This window comes from Limulus polyphemus, unplaced genomic scaffold (assembly GCF_000517525.1).
Source record: "Limulus polyphemus unplaced genomic scaffold, Limulus_polyphemus-2.1.2 Scaffold2617, whole genome shotgun sequence".
Classification (NCBI taxonomy): Eukaryota; Metazoa; Arthropoda; class Merostomata; order Xiphosura; family Limulidae; genus Limulus; species Limulus polyphemus.
This window is the reverse complement of record NW_013668227.1, coordinates 69,379-88,531: the sequence shown is the minus strand read 5'-3', so window position 1 is coordinate 88,531 and position 19,153 is coordinate 69,379. Positions and strand designations below refer to the sequence as shown.

The 19,153-nt window shown below is 33.0% G+C and overlaps 1 protein-coding gene across 2 annotated transcripts in view; it reads left to right on the top strand.

Moving 5' to 3' along the window:
* Positions 1 to 1,155: 1,155 nt before the first annotated feature.
* Positions 1,156 to 19,153, top strand: part of LOC106467440 (sodium-dependent nutrient amino acid transporter 1-like) — a 26,665-nt gene continuing 8,667 nt past the window's right edge. The window contains exons 1-3 of one of the 2 annotated variants that reach the window (XM_022395629.1): positions 1,156 to 1,387; positions 3,505 to 3,608; positions 4,052 to 4,179. In XM_022395629.1, the coding sequence (XP_022251337.1) occupies positions 1,301 to 1,387; positions 3,505 to 3,608; positions 4,052 to 4,179 (319 nt within the window). In that variant the 5' untranslated portion in view covers positions 1,156 to 1,300. The remainder of the gene's footprint in view (positions 1,388 to 3,504; positions 3,609 to 4,051; positions 4,180 to 19,153) is intronic. The other variant, XM_022395631.1, reaches the window with a different exon arrangement.

The window sequence follows — 19,153 nt, the reverse complement described above, 5'->3', positions numbered from 1 at the left end:
GAATGAAAAAAAAAGATGAAATAACAAATCAGAACTACATAAATTGAGCCAATTCTAAAAGTAAAAAACTATACGCATTACTAAATTCGAAGGGAAAGAAAGCGCAAACGAAGACTGCACAAATTATACATGGACATCGCTAGAGGGTCGTCTGGTTTGAACTTAAAATGTATTTTTAATGCTTGTACACGCACACTTACAAAATCAGGGGCGTCGTGTTTGAGGGGCATCACCCACATTTCAGGTCAGGATAAACGATGGGCCCTTCGATTTTTGTAAATACCTCTTTTTTGTTTATTGAAAGAAAGAAGGAATCTTGATGAGAGGGCCTCATTGGCCAATCTTTATGAGATATTCCAAGTGATCCCATCTTGATAAGAGGCTCTATTGGCCCAATTTTGAGAATACAATATTCATACGTATTTTGATGTAAGTATAAAAAATTTGCTCTTGTAATTCAACTGAAAAAAAAAGTAACAAAAACAACATTATTAACAAAACTTATTTTCTAATTTTATCTTGTAAACCTATAAGCAGTTCTCAATGTACTTAGTTGTATTTTTTCTTGGTGGGGCTAAGGACAATTCTCGAAGGACAAGCTACTGTGCCCTTCCATATAAATGAGTCTGAACTCAAATTATAAACACACCCACGTTCATTATTCACAATAATACCTAAATTCTAGATATAGCTACTTTTATATTCACAGTAATACCCAAATTATAAATTCATCCACTCACATTTTTTTCAGTGATACCCAAATTCTAGGTACCCTATCTTCATTTTTGACATCCAGGTCTCAGATACATGTACTGTTAATTCTACGTTGACAATTAAGTCTTTACACCCTTACACATCAACCTTCCTGCATTATCACACCTACCTTTGCTGTATATATTCTATTGTATATGTTCTATATTACATATTCACAACCACCGTCTGCTCTGTATATTTTCATTCTGTATGGTATATCCTAACCTCAAAATTTCTGTTGCACATTATGTATTTCACAACCATCTTTCCATACGTATATATTTTTTCTGTATCATAACCGACGTATAGGTTACGAAATTCACAATGTACGTACATATTTTCCTGTGCCACAACTTATATATAAGTTACGTATTTCAAAACCGTTTTCTATACGTGTGTGTTTATTCTGTACGATATATAATAACCTTAACCTTTCTGTTGTATTTTACGTATTTCTAAACGTACTTATATATTTTTCTGTGCCATAATTTGCATTTAGGTTACGTATTTCACGGCTATTTTCCCCTACACCGTTTTAATTGCTTTGATGGTGGTGGCCCTGACTTTCGATGGTGCTTCACAAGGCATTAAGTACTTCTTCACGCCAGACTGGGAGAAGCTTCTGAAAATCGAGGTGAGAAATGTTACAAAGAATTGATATAACTGAATTCAGAAATATTAATTTTACTGTTCAAAACCTTAATAATAGTGAGTTGAGAAATGTTAATTTTATTGTTCAAAGCTTTAATATAACTGAGTTGAGAAATGTTGATTTTCTGTTCAAATCTTTAATATTAGTGAGTTGGGAAATGTTAATTTTACCATTCAAAGTTTTAATATTAGTGATTTGAGAAATATTAATTTTACCGTTCAAAGCTTTAATATTAGTGATTTGGTAAATATTAATGAGTTGGGAAATATTAATTTTACCGTTCAAAGTTTAATATTAGTGAGTTGAAGAATGTTAATTTTTACTGTTCAAAACTTTAATATTAGTGGGTTGAAAAAGTTAATTTTACCGCTCAAAGCTTTAATATAACTGAGTTGGGAAATGTTAATTTTACTGTTCAAAGCTTTAATATTAGTGAGTTGGTGTCAGATGTTATGTTCGCCAATTGTCAATTAAACGCTTTTACTTAGGCTTTTTAACAGTATAATTATATACTGTGTTGTTGTTGTTAAGCTTCTTTTACAGTAAGCGTCTGTGACTTGTTGGCGATAAATTCAACGATAAATGAACAACATGCATTCCATTTGTTTTCAAAATAATATATATATTCGTATGTACAACAAATTCTTTACACTATAGAGATCATAGGTATATTATAAACACTTTGTGGTTCTCTTCTTGTTGTCAAAAGTCCAATTAGGCCTATTCAATTACTTTAGAATTTCAGTTGACAAGTCGAACTACCTTTTTCCATGTCTATCACACTTAATATTATGTGTATAATTCACTTATAATTGGGGTGCGAGTTACCGCAATCGTATACTTCTCTTCCAGTAATCGTTTGGTCTTCTTTCTTCAAAATATCCTCTGTTCCTTTGTCAAAGTACACTCAGGCTGATTCAATTACTTTATAACTACGCTTTGACGGAATATATTCTTCTTGTTATATCTTTTTCTACTGTTAGTCTTACTCCTAACATATTAAACATTAGGCCTATGTTAGTCGTTAGGCCTATCACTTCTACTGCAGTTAACTTCACGCCGAACTTTTCCTTGGCCGCGACTCTCTTCTGCTATTGTCTGTCTGCTGTTTCCGCTCGTCTCACACTATTTATATGTTTATTACTTAATCATCTGCCCGCCTTCTAGAAATCGCTATAATTCTCGACGTCAATGTATTGCACGCGACATTCGATAGTCTCAACATCAATGAATTATAAACACAACTTTCAACAATTGCCTGAAATATTAACTCACAAAATAATTAATTAATAATACCTAAACTAAACAGTCTTTTATATCATGACAGTTGGGAGATTTTAATTTTATTGTTCAAAGCTTTAATATTATGAATACTCTATTATCGTAATTCTGCATCCATATTAAGAAACAACGGTGAAAGTTATATAATATCTCTCGGGGTTAAGAAGAGTATAAACAGTTGTGTAACATTTTAATTTCTACAATAATCTGAGTTGCTGCTGCTATTGCTTTGGTATGAGGTCAGTTAAGAGTGAAGTTTTTAAATATTTTCCTTCTTCTTATGATGTTTCAACTAAGACTTTCACCCACCCGATATGATGAATTCTTATACAATAATAAGATCGATCTTACTTTAAAACCTAAATTCAAAACGCATTGCTACTAAGACGAAGGTGTCATTTACTATCATTTCAGTATCTGAAAATCCATAATGGGCCATTTCGGAATAAAGTGCTTACAAACATTAGCTTTATTTTGAATCCTTATTACGCTTGTTACAATGTCAGTCTTCAACCCCTAAGAGCTTTTATATCTTTGATGGTTAACCTGTTGTACTCGGTTCTTAAAACTTTATATGAATTGTTCAGATATTAAATATAAATAATGTCGAACAACAAAAGTCGAACCTTATGTTTACTAGATCATTTGTATCGAATGAAATTTATTTAGTCAACAAATTTTTAGGGCATAGTAAAATCAAATCAGAAATTAAAATTTTTTATTTTTGTAAATTTTTGAATTTAACCGTTTAGTGACAGGTATCGTGACATGAATAGAACTTGCAAAGCACAACAATCAAAATTTGTCCTATTTTCCAGGTGTGGTACCGGGCGTGCGAGCAGTCTTTCTTCTCTTTAGCGGTTGGTTACGGAAACTTAGTCATGTATTCCAGTTACAATGATTTCAGAAACAACGTAAATAGGTTAAATATTTTTTATATCTCATGTCAATAAACCTTTGCTTGACGTTACTCACAAGAATTAAAATATGCAGTAGAAAATTATCATTTTTTGTATAACAAATTCGTTTATAATATCTGTTTTAGTTTCTTTTTTAATTGTTAAACAGTCGTAAACTGCCAGAAATAAAAACGTCTTAAATAAACATTTGGTTATAAATAATCTACTACAGCAGCCTCTTAGAATACGGCTTACACATACACACAAGAAATAGTAAACATGGGCTAAATCGATATATTTTGATCAATATTGATAGAAGTTCGATAATCTGATAAAACTATATAACTCTGCACATGTAGGAAAACAAATCAAACTTAACACACTTAGTACATTAGATGTCAATAAAAAGAAAACAGTCTATTGTGTTTTACCCAGAGTTTCGTTGACTTCAACTATTTAATTGCAGAGACGCTATCATCATTAGCATTTTGGATACTTTCACCAGCATACTAGCAGGTTCTGTGGTATTCGCCGTGCTAGGGACTCTGGCTCACGAGTTGTGCATACCAATAGAAAAAGCTGTCGACAAAGAAGGTTAGTGTTAGGACAAGATTAATTACATAACTGAACGAACTTTATCGTATTGAGAAAGGTTAACATATAATAACATATTATTAATGCACAATGCTAACTGTGATAATTAAAATTAGTTCAGCTACTTCTATTAACTAGATCCCTACCTTTAAAATCAACTTTCTTACTGTAGGATATGTAATGAACGAATGTTACCACTATAGTCAGCTGTAATAAAGGTTATGTACTTCTTCAAGTTTACATTCGACTATCTTTTCTTGATACAACAGACACCATCCTCCAACTTTTGTACTACATGTTATGTGCTTCTTCAAGTTTACATTCGACTATCTTTTTTTGATACAACAGACACTATCCTCCAACTTTTGTACTACATGTTAAGCACTTCTCCAAGTCTACGTTTGGCTATCTTTTCTTGATACAACAGACACTATCCTCCAACTTTTGTACTACATGTTAAGCACTTCTCCGTGTTTACATTCGACTATCTTTTCTTGATACAACAGACACCATCCTCCAACTTTTGTACTACATGTTATGTGCTTCTTCAAGTTTACATTCGACTATCTTTTTTTGATACAACAGCCACTATCCTCCAACTTTTGTACTACATGTTAAGCACGTCTCCAAGTCTACGTTTGGCTATCTTTTCTTGATACAACAGACACTATCCCCCAACTTTTGTACTACATGTTATGTACTTCTCCAAGTCTACGTTTGGCTATCTTTTCTTGATACAACAGACACTATCCCCCAACTTTTGTACTACATGTTATGTGCTTCTCCAAGTCTACGGTTGGCTATCTATTTCTGATACAAAAGACACTATACTCCAACTTTTGTACTACATGTTAAGCACTTCTCCGAGTTTACATTCGACTATCGTTTCTTGATACAACAGACACCATCCTCCAACTTTTGTACTACATGTTATGTGCTTCTCCAAGTCTACGTTTGGTTATCTTTTCTTGATACAACAGACACTATCCTCCAACTTTTGTCCTACATGTTATGTGCTTCTCCAAGTCTATGTTTGGCTATCTATTTCTGATACAACAGACTTTTATACTACATGTTATGTACTTAACCACTATTCAGTTTTCTTTTGTTGTTGCTAATGGTACTATCATTATTCTTCAGGTTAAAGAGTTCTCGAAATCAGCCTTGGAACAATGGACGTAAATTTTCGACTTTTGTTTACAAATATACACATAAATGTAACTCTCATACAATGAAAATAAGTTATAATTATCTCAGTTATAATAATTAACATTTTTCAGTTAGTTAACTTCTTTTGAGCGTTGGAATTAACCTTTCCCAATGACTGGACTCCTTTAATGACACATAAGTAGACTATTGTCCATGCTCCTATTAAACACAAACACATTTTCCAGTTGAGCATGGTGACCTCTTGTAATCCACTGGACAGATGTAGAACGTAGTTCCTGAGTAAGAGACATAAGTATAAACAAAATTCATTTATTAGCATATTTAATTAAAACACTGATTCTAGTATACACGTAACAGGCATTTGGTGGTTGTTCTCGTTATGAATACCAAAGTCATGAAAACTTTGATCAAGATTAGCATTTCTGATCACAACATGGAATGTGGAAAAACAGTATGGAACACTAGGGTAAAGAAAATTTCCTGCCTATATCAAACTTGCTATGCACACAACATGAATGCTAGGCTTCTTATTCTAACTTATTCGCAGAATTTTACAAATAGTCGAAATTACCACAAAAAATATAGGAAGCAGGATAAATAAATAATATAAATACTGTTTCATTTTTCATTATCTTGAGTGATCTTGTTTGTGTAATAATATATCAACATAATGTATTATCTCGAACAATGGAACAGTTTGTGTAATAATGGTCGTTTTCTTCATAGTATACGATGTTTAAGGTAATGTATTTATGTTTTGTTGCAGTTACTGAACCGAAGTGATCCTTGTGATTCTAATAACACGGAGAAGAGGATTTCATTGACCGAGTTGTACTTCAAGTAAGACTCTTTCTTAATAATAATATAACCACATTGAAAATACTTTGTTTCTTCTCGGTCAAATTACTGTTGTTTTGAACCTTTTGCTTTGTAATATCTAATCATGTATCTAATCGTGATCGTTTGTTACGTCAATATATTTGATGTCTCATAAATAACTGATATAAACAGCGAGAATTTGTATACTGTCAACCCTACCGGCCTGATGAGCTCTGTTCCATTGTTCGAGATAATACATTATGTTGATACATTATTACACAAACTGTTCCATTGTTCGAGATAATGCATTATGTTAATATATTATTACACAAACTGTTCCATTGTTCGAGATAATACATTATATTGATACATTATTACACAAACTGTTCCATTGTTCGAAATAATACATTATGTTGATATATTATTACACAAACTGTTCCATTGTTTGAGATAATACATTATGTTAATATATTATTACACAAACTGTTCCATTGTTCGAGATAATACATTATGTTGATACTTATGTGTTAATAACAACAATTAACGCAAACTTTGAACAGTTAAAAATCTTGAGTTCGATTTGTATTAAGTGTAAATATCTCTAGATTTTTCACGTGTCATATGTTAATAACAAATTAACACGAACTCTGCACAGTTAGAATATCTTGTACTGTTCATTTCAACTTTACATTTTTCTGAACGGATTGTAATTGTCTTGATTTTTATTCTTCTATATATTTTATGTATGGTTTTTATAGTAGAATATCTTGTACTGTTCATTTCAACTTTAAATTTTTCTGAACGGATTGTAATTGCCTTGATTTTTATTCTTCTATATATTTTATGTATGGTTTTTATAGTATTGTGTACACAATAAGTTAAAGAAGCTTTGAATTGTATATTTTTTCAAATTGTATAACATGTGTTAAGTTTCTGTTTAATAACTTTTGCTTACTATTCTTTGTTAACTTTTTTCTCGAAATATTCCCCTGGTGGCTCACCGGTAAACTTGGTTTCTTATATGACTACAAAATTGGATTTTAATACCATTGGTGGGCACCGTGCAGATTGACGATCATATAGTTTTGCTGTTAAAAGAAAACAAATACCTTCTTGAAATAATTAACTATTTTCACAAAATAACTATTAGTTTGCTTGCTTTTGGATACTTAAGAGCTTATTTGTGCTATTGTAATTATTGTTTTAACTTTTATTCATATGTACATTTTCATTGTAGCCTACTGTATATTTATTTATCTTACTTTGAAACTTTTCACGCCGTTGTTTTAAATTACTGCTTTACTTTATTATGAGTAACATAAGGTTCTTGTTTTAACAGTGTTTTTTTTCTTCTAGGACTTGGATATGCTCAGGTAATTTCCACAAGCTACCTTACAATATTCTACAATTATTTAATGGCCATGTCAATATTTTACCTAATCGCCTCTATGTCAAGCCAACTTCCCTGGGCGACTTGTGACTCTTCGTGGGCAGGAGATGTGTGTAACGAAACAGAGGTATAACCTTTTTTCGTGAGAGAATTTTTTTTTTAAGTTCAGGAGTTGTATAAATTTACGACACAACTTTGTTTTAATGTAGCCCCTATTCTTCCATTATTGAATTTAAACAAGAAGGAATCCTCAGTAGTCGCGGCACTTGAAATTCTTTAATTCAGGATTAGAGTAAATTAATTTATGAGACCTTGAGAATGACCAGATACACCAATCGAAAGGGCCTGACCCCCTGAGTCCAAAACTGCCTTTTGATCTCAAATCGGACAAGAAATGACTGAGCTATGAGGTGAAATTTCTTCATAAAACACTGACCTCTTCTGTGAGCCGCAATTAATAACCCAAAATTTCCAAGAGGGGCCACCCCGACGGGCGCGAAAATCGACATTGCAATTAACAGTTCTTGTTAATTTTACAGGGAAAGTGGCACCGAATACAAAGTTTGCACAGGCCACAATGTTGCATTGGGTCGGCTCTGTTTAACACGAGTCTGGTGTTTGAATGGCTACAACACAGGTTCATGTTTAAAATAACACAATCATCGTGGGCTAAAAAACAAAACACATTCGTATAGGTTGATGCACAATCTTCGTGTTCAATTGTACACCTGTGGTAGTCAGGTTTACTAATGTGCTACAGAAAAGGTTTCGCAAAATGCAGGTACAGGACCGTCAAGCAGAAGATGAAAACAGGTGGCCATATAAAGTTCTTTATTGACAACTCGTTGTTGTGTTACCAAAACTGGCTGAGTTTTTGAGAAAGTATGTAGTTTTTACTTGTGTAAAAGGATTAACACACTGAGACGCGATTAATTACACAAGAAACTGCATGAAAGTTTGAAAAATATTATGCGAATATACCAAACTAAGTACGTATTCTATATTAGTTATAGAAGAATAATACAAACATAATACAAATTAATTTCACAACACAACACTGTATTTAAATAAGCATACTTTTAATTGAAACCCACACATAACTAGCTTGTTAGCTTAGGGTGAAAGACGCATGCCTCCGCACTGAACTTGTGTTTTATGCAACACAAGTTTTGTTTATTACTGTGTATATAAAGAATATCTCAGATTGACAGAAGGATTGATGATTTATTTACCTTCTAAATATGCTTGTTATTGTAGATAAGATGAAGCACGAGCTTTAGGTCTACTCCTAACTCCAAAAAAGAATACAGAATGATTGTTTTACGGGAGTTGGAGCTGAGCCTAATGTAACAAAAACCGCTAATCAAGTGGGGCCGACATACTAAATATTTACCGTTCTGGCCAGGGACTGGGTACGAAATGTCATTTAAGTGTTAATTAACTCAAAAAAACATTATAGTCTTTTACAGGCAGTATGGCAAACATGTGTATGAAGGCCTCAGAAGAAGAGAGTAGGAGTCCACACAGATAAAAAGAGATGTAGAGGGTTTGAAGGGAACATTAAAGCATTAGGAGAGGAGTCAACACAGGCCAGAAGAGATGTAGAGGAATGAGCGAGGAAAATTAAGGCATCAGGTGAGGGGGGAGGAGTGTACACACATACCAGGAAAGATGTAGAAGGATAAGTGAAGAACATTAAGGGCTCAGGAGTGGAGGGGAGGAGTTCACACAGATCAGGAGAGGTGCAAAGGGATGAGCGCGAACATTAAGGCCACAGGAGAGGAGGGAAGGAATCCACACAGACCAGGAGAGATGTAGAGGAATGAGCGAGGAAAATTAAGGCATCAGGTGAGGGGTGGAGGAGTGTACTAAAACATTGACTGTATTAATGTTAAAATATTGAAAGTGATGAAAGTAAAACGTTGGCTGTATTAGTGATAAAATATTGACATGATGAAGGTAAAACATTGGCTGTATTAGTGTTAAAATATTGACATGATGAAGGTAAAACATTGGCTGTATTAGTGTTAAAATATTGACATGATGAAGGTAAAACATTGGCTGTATTAGTGTTAAAATATTGACATGATGAAGGTAAAACATTGGCTGTATGAAACGTTTCCAGATGAATTAATAACATGCGTAAAACAGAAGTCGAGCGGCTGTAATAGCTAACTTGCAGCGGCTAACAAAAATGTCAGAATAATTAGCGTTGCGCTGTTCATCTTTCTCAGAGTTGAACAAATATCGTACGATGAATTCTGGTGTTCGGTGATCAGAACAAGACCTAACCAAAAAAAAAAACGTCAAGTTTGTTTACCTTTTGTACAATATCTGTATGTACAAGTTTCACTTCAGTTAGTAATCACATGCTTGGTTACAATTATATCATTTCATTATTTTCGTGTATTGATTTCAGTATATACGTTTGTTTGTTTTTCGAATAGACGTGATGAATAAGAAAGGCAGATTAAATGCCATCAATCTAGTATCGATATTACGACGTGAATTTCAAGGCAGACTTTCAGAATCGCTTAGTCACTGCAATCACTTAAGAATAGTTTAAGCACTTGATAGATGTCTTTTTCGTAAAGCCCTGAACTATAATGATAACATTTATCGCAGTGACCTTAATTTTGTCCTAGTAGTGCAAGAATTGATTGGGATACAAAAAAAAAAAAAAGAACAGAGTAGACACAATGGTTTACATATCAGGTCCCCCATATCAAAATTTCAGTATACATACCCTATCGACGTTTTCGTTTTAAAACTCACGTAAGACAAGAATGATTATATCCTCAAAATATGATTGTTTTTTTAACAAACCTATGCTTTAAGATGGACAGAAACACCTTCTGAAGCTAGGGTTAATATCGGTTATCAAAATCATATTAGAATGTAGATGTTTTGCCTGTTTGATTTCGCCACATTCTTCTTAATGTGTTCATTACGGATTTGAAAGTAGAGGTAAATTAAAATAGGATTCCAGACTTATCTGGCAAAGTCAAAGTTCAATATCAAAACTCGTTAATGAGTTCAACCGTGATGACAAAACTCGTTAATGAGTTCAACCGTGATGTCAAAACTCGTTAATGAGTTCAACCATGATGACAAAACTCGTTAATGAGTTCAACCTAAACAAAAACATCGAATCAGTTATTTGATTAACGACTTTTCATGTTCCTTTTGGTAACTCTATTGTGAAGTTCCTTTAAGTTTTCTTTTATATTGTTTTTTTAAACGAAAAGCTACACCTTGGGCTATCTGCATTTGTCCACAGCGGGTAATCGAACTCTGGATTTTACCGTTGTAAGTCTGTAAACTTATTACTCACCGAAGGACTTATTGTGAAGTTTCAGGTAAAAACACAAAAGGTGAAAGCTCTAACATCAATTATCCGAAATCTATTAATAAGGTAAAACCAATAGATATAAATCTACAGAAAGTGAATCATCTTGTGTGGAGCTTGTGTATAAAGAAATATATCCGTTTTCTACAAAGACATAGTTTTCGTTGTGCTGTATTAACCAAAAGGTTATCTACACGACGCACGCTCATACACTATTATGTACCTTTAAATAGCATAGTCTGTTTACCACAGTAACTGGTACTTTCATACTTTCAAACTGCTTATCTGGTATTTTGAAAATGGAATTTTTTGCCTCAAATCATGTATTGTATCCCTTTTTTTCCTTACCTGAAAAAATAATCAAAATTTAAAACTAGCTGGAGTACCCATCCCTTGGGCAGAAGTTATGTAAATTCATGATTAATGAAAGGTTATCTTAGAACATGAAAAGTTGCTTCCCTTATATGTAATTATAAAAAAACGCTCATAAAATTTTTTATGTATCTCCCCTTGGACCCATTAAATCTCCATACCAAATTTGGTGAAGATCCATTTACAGGGGGCGAAGTAGTGGTAAAAAAGGCAAAATACAAAACTGAAAATGTGTATGAAACTCCTCATGAACCTTCATACCAACTTTCGTGAAGATCCATCCACACCCTGAGAAGTAGTTAGATGGACAGACAACAGATAGGACTATTATATTTATATAGATTCTCATAAATATAAATATAAAACAACTTAAATGTCCCAGAGGGACTAACAGTGAAATACCAAAGGATAATCTCAAGGGATATCATGATCACACCGATGAAGTTCATACCCAATTAAAGTTTTTGTATCACACTTAACCACGTGAGAAAATTCAAACTAAGTCCAAAATATATGGTTCTGGAAATACAAAACGGGACTATAGATGAAACTTAGAATTAAATGACAAATTATGTTGTTCTTACTTGATAATTGCTGTTCGTTGTTATGGATAAAGAATTTATTGTAAAAGAAAGTTAACGTAATAAATACACTATGCAGGAATTTTGATATGATGAGTATGAATGTCATTGTAACGTCATAGTTCCGGGCGGAAGCCTTCCATGCTATCAAAAATTTATTTGTTAAGTAATAAAAATTATGTTTGTCACAGATAACATGATTCGTTAGGCACTGCCCAGAAGATTGGGAATTATTAAGAAAAAAGTGTTTTGATTCCAGACAATTGCAGTACCAGATAAGGTCAAAGATCAATCTGAGCAACGTGGTCAATGGGGCCGAAGCCTGGAGTTTCTAATGTCATGTATATCCATGTCAGTTGGACTCGGTAATGTTTGGCGTTTTCCGAGCATCGCTTACAACAATGGTGGAGGTAAAAATATTGTTTCTTAGATCATACTTCTGAAAACCTGAACTGAAGAATTTTTAAAAAGTAAATTATTATTTCCAATATTCGTGATGTACTTGAACGTAAAATTAGTTTTCCAAACAAGACTAATTTAGGATATATACTTTGTATTTTTTATATAAGGAAATAAACAATATTTAGCCGGTACTTTTAATGAACATCTAGGGGCCTTCCTCATCCCTTATCTCCTGTTGCTGTTTGTGATTGGTCGACCGCTATATTACATGGAACTGGTGCTTGGACAGTTCAGCGGTAAAGGACCTATCAAAGCATGGAAATGTGTACCTGCGCTGAAAGGTAAGATTGGGGTTTTCAGCGTTTCTGGTAGATAATTACCACATTGTTACACCAAGGATTGAGTCTTTTTGTATCACTGCCGTTTCATATTACCCCTTTGTCTCTCCTGGTCTGTGTGGACTTCTCCCCTCCACTCCTGAGGCCTTAATTTTCCTCGCTCATCCCTCTACATCTCTCCTGGTCTGTGTGGATTCCTTCCCTCCTCTCCTGAGGCCTTAATGTTCGCGCTCATCCCTTTGCACCTCTCCTGATCTGTGTGAACTCCTCCTCTACACTCCTGAGCCCTTAATGTTCATCACTTATCCTTCTACATCTCTCCTGGTATGTGTGGTCAAACTGTTTCTATTAAATAATTAATGTTAAAATATTGGACGTGATGAAGGTAAAACATTGGCTATATTAGTGATAAAATATTGACATGATAAAGGTAAAACGTTGGCTGTATTAGTGATAAAATATTGACATGATGAAGGTAAAACATTGACTGTATTAATGTTAAAATATTGAAAGTGATGAAAGTAAAACGTTGGCTGTATTAGTGTTAAAATATTGGGCGGGATGAAGGTAAAACATTGGCTGTATTAGTGTTAAGATATTGACATGATAAAGGTAAAACATTGGCTGTATTAGTGTTAAAAATATAAACATGATGAAGGTAAAACATTGCTATATTAGTGATAAAATATTGACATGATGAAGGGGGAAACAATATTCTTGCTACTAATTAAAGGATTAGTAGTTTTACACCAGTTCTGTGGGAAACAATATTCTTGCTACTGATTAAAGGATTAGTAGTTTTACATCAGGGAAATTCAACAGTATTTCACCTACTGATTAAGGGATTATACGTTATACAGAACATCACGACATTGTTTAGAATGATAGTGGGTCGCTTTAGTGTATTAGTTTTACTTCCCATTGGTTTAAGTTCTATTTAGATATGGTTAATTAATGTCAGTTATATTACAATTCCATATACAGTATGACGTTACGTCATTAGTTAAGTTACATTAGTTTTTGCTAATTACTTTCTTTGCTCTATTTACGATTGTTGTAATTTTCCTTTCTAAGTAGTATTATCATTACTGAACTTTCACGAGGCTTATCATGTTTACATTACAGAAAATTCAACTTGACTTGTTATTTCCTGCTATCTAATCATGACAAAACAAATATTCTAGCTATTTATTGTATGATTCGTCTATCCATTTTATTTATTATTTCCACATTTTTAAAAACATTGGTTTTTTAGCTGTACCCTTGGTAATGTTCTACTACTTGACTCCACACCTAAAGAATAACATATTTTGTAGTAATTTATCTCAAAAGTCATGTTCCCCTAAAGTTATACTGTCGGAATTGTTTAGTGAACTTTCATTGGTCACAAAACGTTTCTAGGGTGGAATTGTGTATGGTGATGTTATGTTGTTCAAGGAACATTAAATCGGGACAGTACTTGAAGCCAAATGCTAGTGTTTGCGTGTTCTGTAAGTAAGATGTACTATTATATTTCTTTATTGTTACTTTCACTAACAGTCCTGATTAGAATGTTTAATATATCTAATTTTATTACTCTCTCAATTTTGTCTATCATTTGTACTGTTTTGTATTGTTAGCATAACATATATATATTTAGAACTAACCTAAATCTCATGAACTGATCGAACTTTATAAGATATTACTGGGATTACGGCCGAAAATGTCGTTAACAGTTAAAGTACCCAACTGATGAAACAACAAGTTCCTAGTTTTATAAGTAGAACTGTAAAAACAATATATTTTATTAGCTATACTCATTACCAGGTTGATTTTTAGTTTTGATATAAGTAGGTAGCCTTACTGACAATAATTGTATTATTTTAATAAATTCTTAATAACAGTAGAAATCGGGGGTTCGATTCCCTGTGGTGAACACAACAGATAGCTCAATGTGGATTTGCACTAAAACTAACATTGAAATCTTAAAAACAGAGTTCTTGTACATCTTTATTGACAGTAATTTTATATCTTAGCAAGTGTTTAATAACAGTATTTTTATCGAACGTTATTGACAATAATTTTGATGTTTTAACAAAATCTTCCTAACAGCAGCATCCTTGAATAGCCTTCCTGACAATAACTGTAATATTTTAAAAATCTTAGTGAGAGTATTATTATATAATATTTTTTGTTTTATTTATATTATAATGTTATTAACAGTACTGTTAGTAACACGAAACTTAATAGGCCTAACAGTGATTGTACATATATGTTAAAGATTTCTTTTCTTTTTCACCATAACATAACATTATTCACATACCTAAATTAATCTAAGTTACTATATGGTGAAGTAAAACGGATTCAAAACACTATAGATATCATACGAATGTTTTGTTGGTTTTTAAAAACAAAATTTCACTAAGTAGTACCGCTTGATCTTATACTACAATTACAGTTTTGAAACAGTAAATGAAGAAAAGCGAATGCTTCAATATTGAATATCAAAACATTTTATGATTAACATTGTTTCCCTTTCTCTTTTACATCAGTTCTGTGGGAAACAATATTCTTGCTACTGATTAAAGGATTAGTAGTTTTACATCAGTTCTGTGGGAAACAATATTCTTGCTACTGATTAAAGGATTAGTAGTTTTACATCAGTTCTGTAAACAATATTCTTGCTACTGATTAAAGGATTAGTAGTCTGAGCTAACGAAGATTTACTACTGCTAATAAGTAAAGGTCCAAAACACTGGTAACCTTGATATCAGAACTACCGAAGATATATTACTACTGATAAGTAAATGTTCAAAACCTTGATATTGAGATTAACGAAGATTTACGACTACAAACAAGTTAAAGTCCAAACATCGTTAAAGCCATAAAAATGAATTGGAAAAGCATCAAACAAGTAATCAGTACATCACTCAGTAAAGATTTACTTAAATACAGTAAATATGAGAAATTTGAAGCAGTCTTATTTAGAAAACAGACAAATAAAGTTAAAAAGGTAATAAATAAACACAAAATATACTTAAATAAGTTCACTATTAATAGCAATGAACATGTCACGAGTAAGAAAAAAAATATTGATCATTTAGATTATTTATTTATTTATGTCATCACTCATGCCGGTAAAGCAGTCATGAGCTTTGTTTTCAGTTTTATGTAAAGAACCAGGGATTAAGTTTAAAACGTTCGGGCAACGAGATGTATAAAAACTTTAAAAGCGATATAAAAAGTATGATACATAAACACATTACAGTTTAATCAGACTTTAATGTTTATTCTTAGAGTGTCACATCTAAATTGCTTTGTACTTGAAAACTACGTCAGGAACCATGCAAATACAGGTTTATCCAAGAAAACCTGTACGAGTAATGATGTACCAGTTCCAACAGTTTAGTTTCTTTTAAATATCGAGCAAAGCTATGCGAGAGCTATTTGCGATAGCCGTCCCTAATTTAGCAGTGAAGGCACCACCCGCCGCCAACTCTTGGGCTACTCTTTTACCAACGAATAGTTGAATTGGCGTCAAATTATAATGCCCCCACGGCTGAGAAAGGGTATCGTTGGTGGGACGGGGTTGCGAGTCGAGATCCCTAACCACCTGGCCATGCCAGGCCCGTGTACTAACAGTCTTACATACATTAAAGAATGTTTAAATAAATGTTTACCAAAGAGAGAACTGGTGTTAATTCATTCGTTATCATCAGTTATGCCACAGCAGGTAACATTAAAATTTAAGACTTGAAGTTACAACAAAACAAATATTTGATTTTAACCATCTTTGCACTAACTACTCTTCCTATTCTTAAAATAAAAAATTCTCATAAAAAATTTCAAATTTCTTAATAATTTTAGTAATTTAATTCTCAGTAAACACAGAACTTTCTATGATAATGTCACTCATATAAATTGCAGCTGTTTCACATTAGAGGAATTCTTACAAAAGATCTAATTTTTAACTTGATAATACCTTTGTGCATTTTTGTCAGCATGTCTTCCAACAGATACAACGAATTTCAGCAGGAGGTAATTTCAGTCAAAAAAACAACAAAAACAACAACAACGAAAATTCCATGTCAGGGATTTAATTTAGGAGAGAAAGAAGCTTTCCCCAACTGGGGTGTTCAGTGTATATCCCCTTTCGACCCACTGACGGTGGGTGTGATAACTAGCTGCCTTCCCTCTAGTCTTTCACTGATACAAAAGATAGATGTCTAAGGTTGCCTGATTGTTGTTAAATGATTTGTATATTGATTCAGTGAGTCTGTTTGTCTACATTTACAGGAAGAGTTTTGAATATTGTTGTTTCCACAGAAGAAGAGTGGTCTATTGGATACAATACGTTCTAGTTGTTTACCTAAACAGCTTATTAGACTAATTGGTCTAATGTTGTCGGGGTTAAAGTTATTTGAAGAAGTATGACTGTGGTTGTAGTCAGTATGACTATGGTTGTAGCCAGTATGACTGTGGTTGTAGCTGTTTTCCACGTATCCTAATAATACCAATGATATTAAGTAGATGAAAAACAAGGTTGAGTGCACAATGTTTCGTATTCCGTCATGTCGGGGGCTGAGTTTTTGAGGGATTTAATGTTGATATTCATTCCGTCCATGGTGATTTTTCTGTTGGATAAATTTGAGTTATCAGTGAGCATTGAATGATTTGTGATTGGTGTTGGAAATTTCGGATTAAATAGTTTGGGTTGAGATTGTGAGTATCAACTGCTTGTTTTAGGGGTTGATTAAATGAGGGAGAGTCAGCGTCTGAGAAAGAATTTGTGAAATAATCGGAAAGTAGATTTGATTTATTTGCAGGGGGTGAGGGTGTAACCAGTTGTCATTTTTTAATATGTTTATGTTTCTCTTGATAAGAGTATATATTCTATTAATTTAGGGTTTCAGTGAAGTGTCACATGTTGCCATAAACCTTCTTCGTTTAAGAGTAACTTGATGTAATTCTGGAGTTAAAGTCCAATGTTCGATTCTACTGCCTCTATATCAGTGGTTCTTAACCTTTTTTTGCTCCATGCCCCACCTCGACACCTCAAAAAATTTGATGCCCCCTTAATATAAAAAACAAATTTGGTGGTGAAAAGGTATAAAGATATAATGTAAAATTTAGAGATTTACCAAAATTTCACACCCAAATAAAAAAAATTTCTTATTGTACCATTTTCAAATTGCCCCCCCTGTGGGGTGTGCGCCCCACGTTCAGAATCATTGCTCTATGTGTTGTAGAGATAGTACTTTTCGTGGCCTCAGAAATAGCTTTGGTAATGTCGTTTTCGTAGTTGTATAAGTGGTCTTTATTTGAAATTGTGATCACTAGACTTGGTAAAAGGGTATCTGTTGAAGTTTTTGTGTAGTTGTACACTTGTGGGAGATGTGTAGGTGTGTTCCGTCTGTTCATTTGTAGAGAGAAAGATATAGGAGATTGCTAACATTGCGTTAGGGATTATCACTAAGTCGAGTATGTCATAAGAGATTGTAGCTGATTGTAGCTGCGTTAAACGGTTAGAGTATTATTGTTAATGACGTACATGTAACTGTGAAAGGCTAAATTTCAGTCAACAAGTTTATACTTATTCGGACTAGAATATTTGTATATCACAAACCCTGCAGTAAACAGATACATATCAGTCGCGCTTCTAAGTTATAGACATTCTTATAACAAATTATCAAGGTTTTCTTAAACACATTTATCCACTTTCATTAAAAACAAAGTACAATATCTTGATTTATATATCAATATCATAAATCTAACATTCAAGTTGAAAGTTTTCAATAAAACGGACACTTTCAGCTTTAAAAATATACACTTCTATTTCCAAATAAGTTATGTTACACTTTTTACCATTCAAAGCTTAATAAATACAATAGAATTTGTTCATAATTATAATAGTTTCTGGATAGAAGTTGTAAATTCACTCTCATCGTTCATAATGAAGATTCCCATTGTGCAATTCAAACCACAAAATACTTTCAATTATGTGGATAATTCAACAATATTTATGCTCCTGATTAAAGGATTAGTAGTTTTACATCCGTTCACAATTTATCAAGGTTACCAGTGTTTTGGACCTTTACTTATTAGCAGTAGTAAATCTTCGTTAGTTCCGATATCAAGGTTACCAGTGTTTTGGACCTTTACTTATTAGTAGTAGTAAATCTTCGTTAGTTCCGATATCAAGGTTACCAGTGTTTTGGACCTTTACTTATTAGCAGTAGTAAATCTTCGTTAGCCCCGATATCAAGATTGCCGGTGTTTTGGACCTTTACTTATTAGCAGTAGTAAATCTTCGTTAGTTCCGATATCAAGGTTACCAGTGTTTTGGACCTTTACTTATTAGCAGTAGTAAATCTTCTTTAGCCCCGATATCAAGGTTACCAGTGTTTTGGACCTTTACTTATTAGCAGTAGTAAATCTTCTTTAGCCCCGATATCAAGGTTACCAGTGTTTTGGACCTTTACTTATTAGCAGTAGTAAATCTTCGTTAGTTCCGATATCAAGGTTACCAGTGTTTTGGACCTTTACTTATTAGCAGTAGTAAATCTTCGTTAGC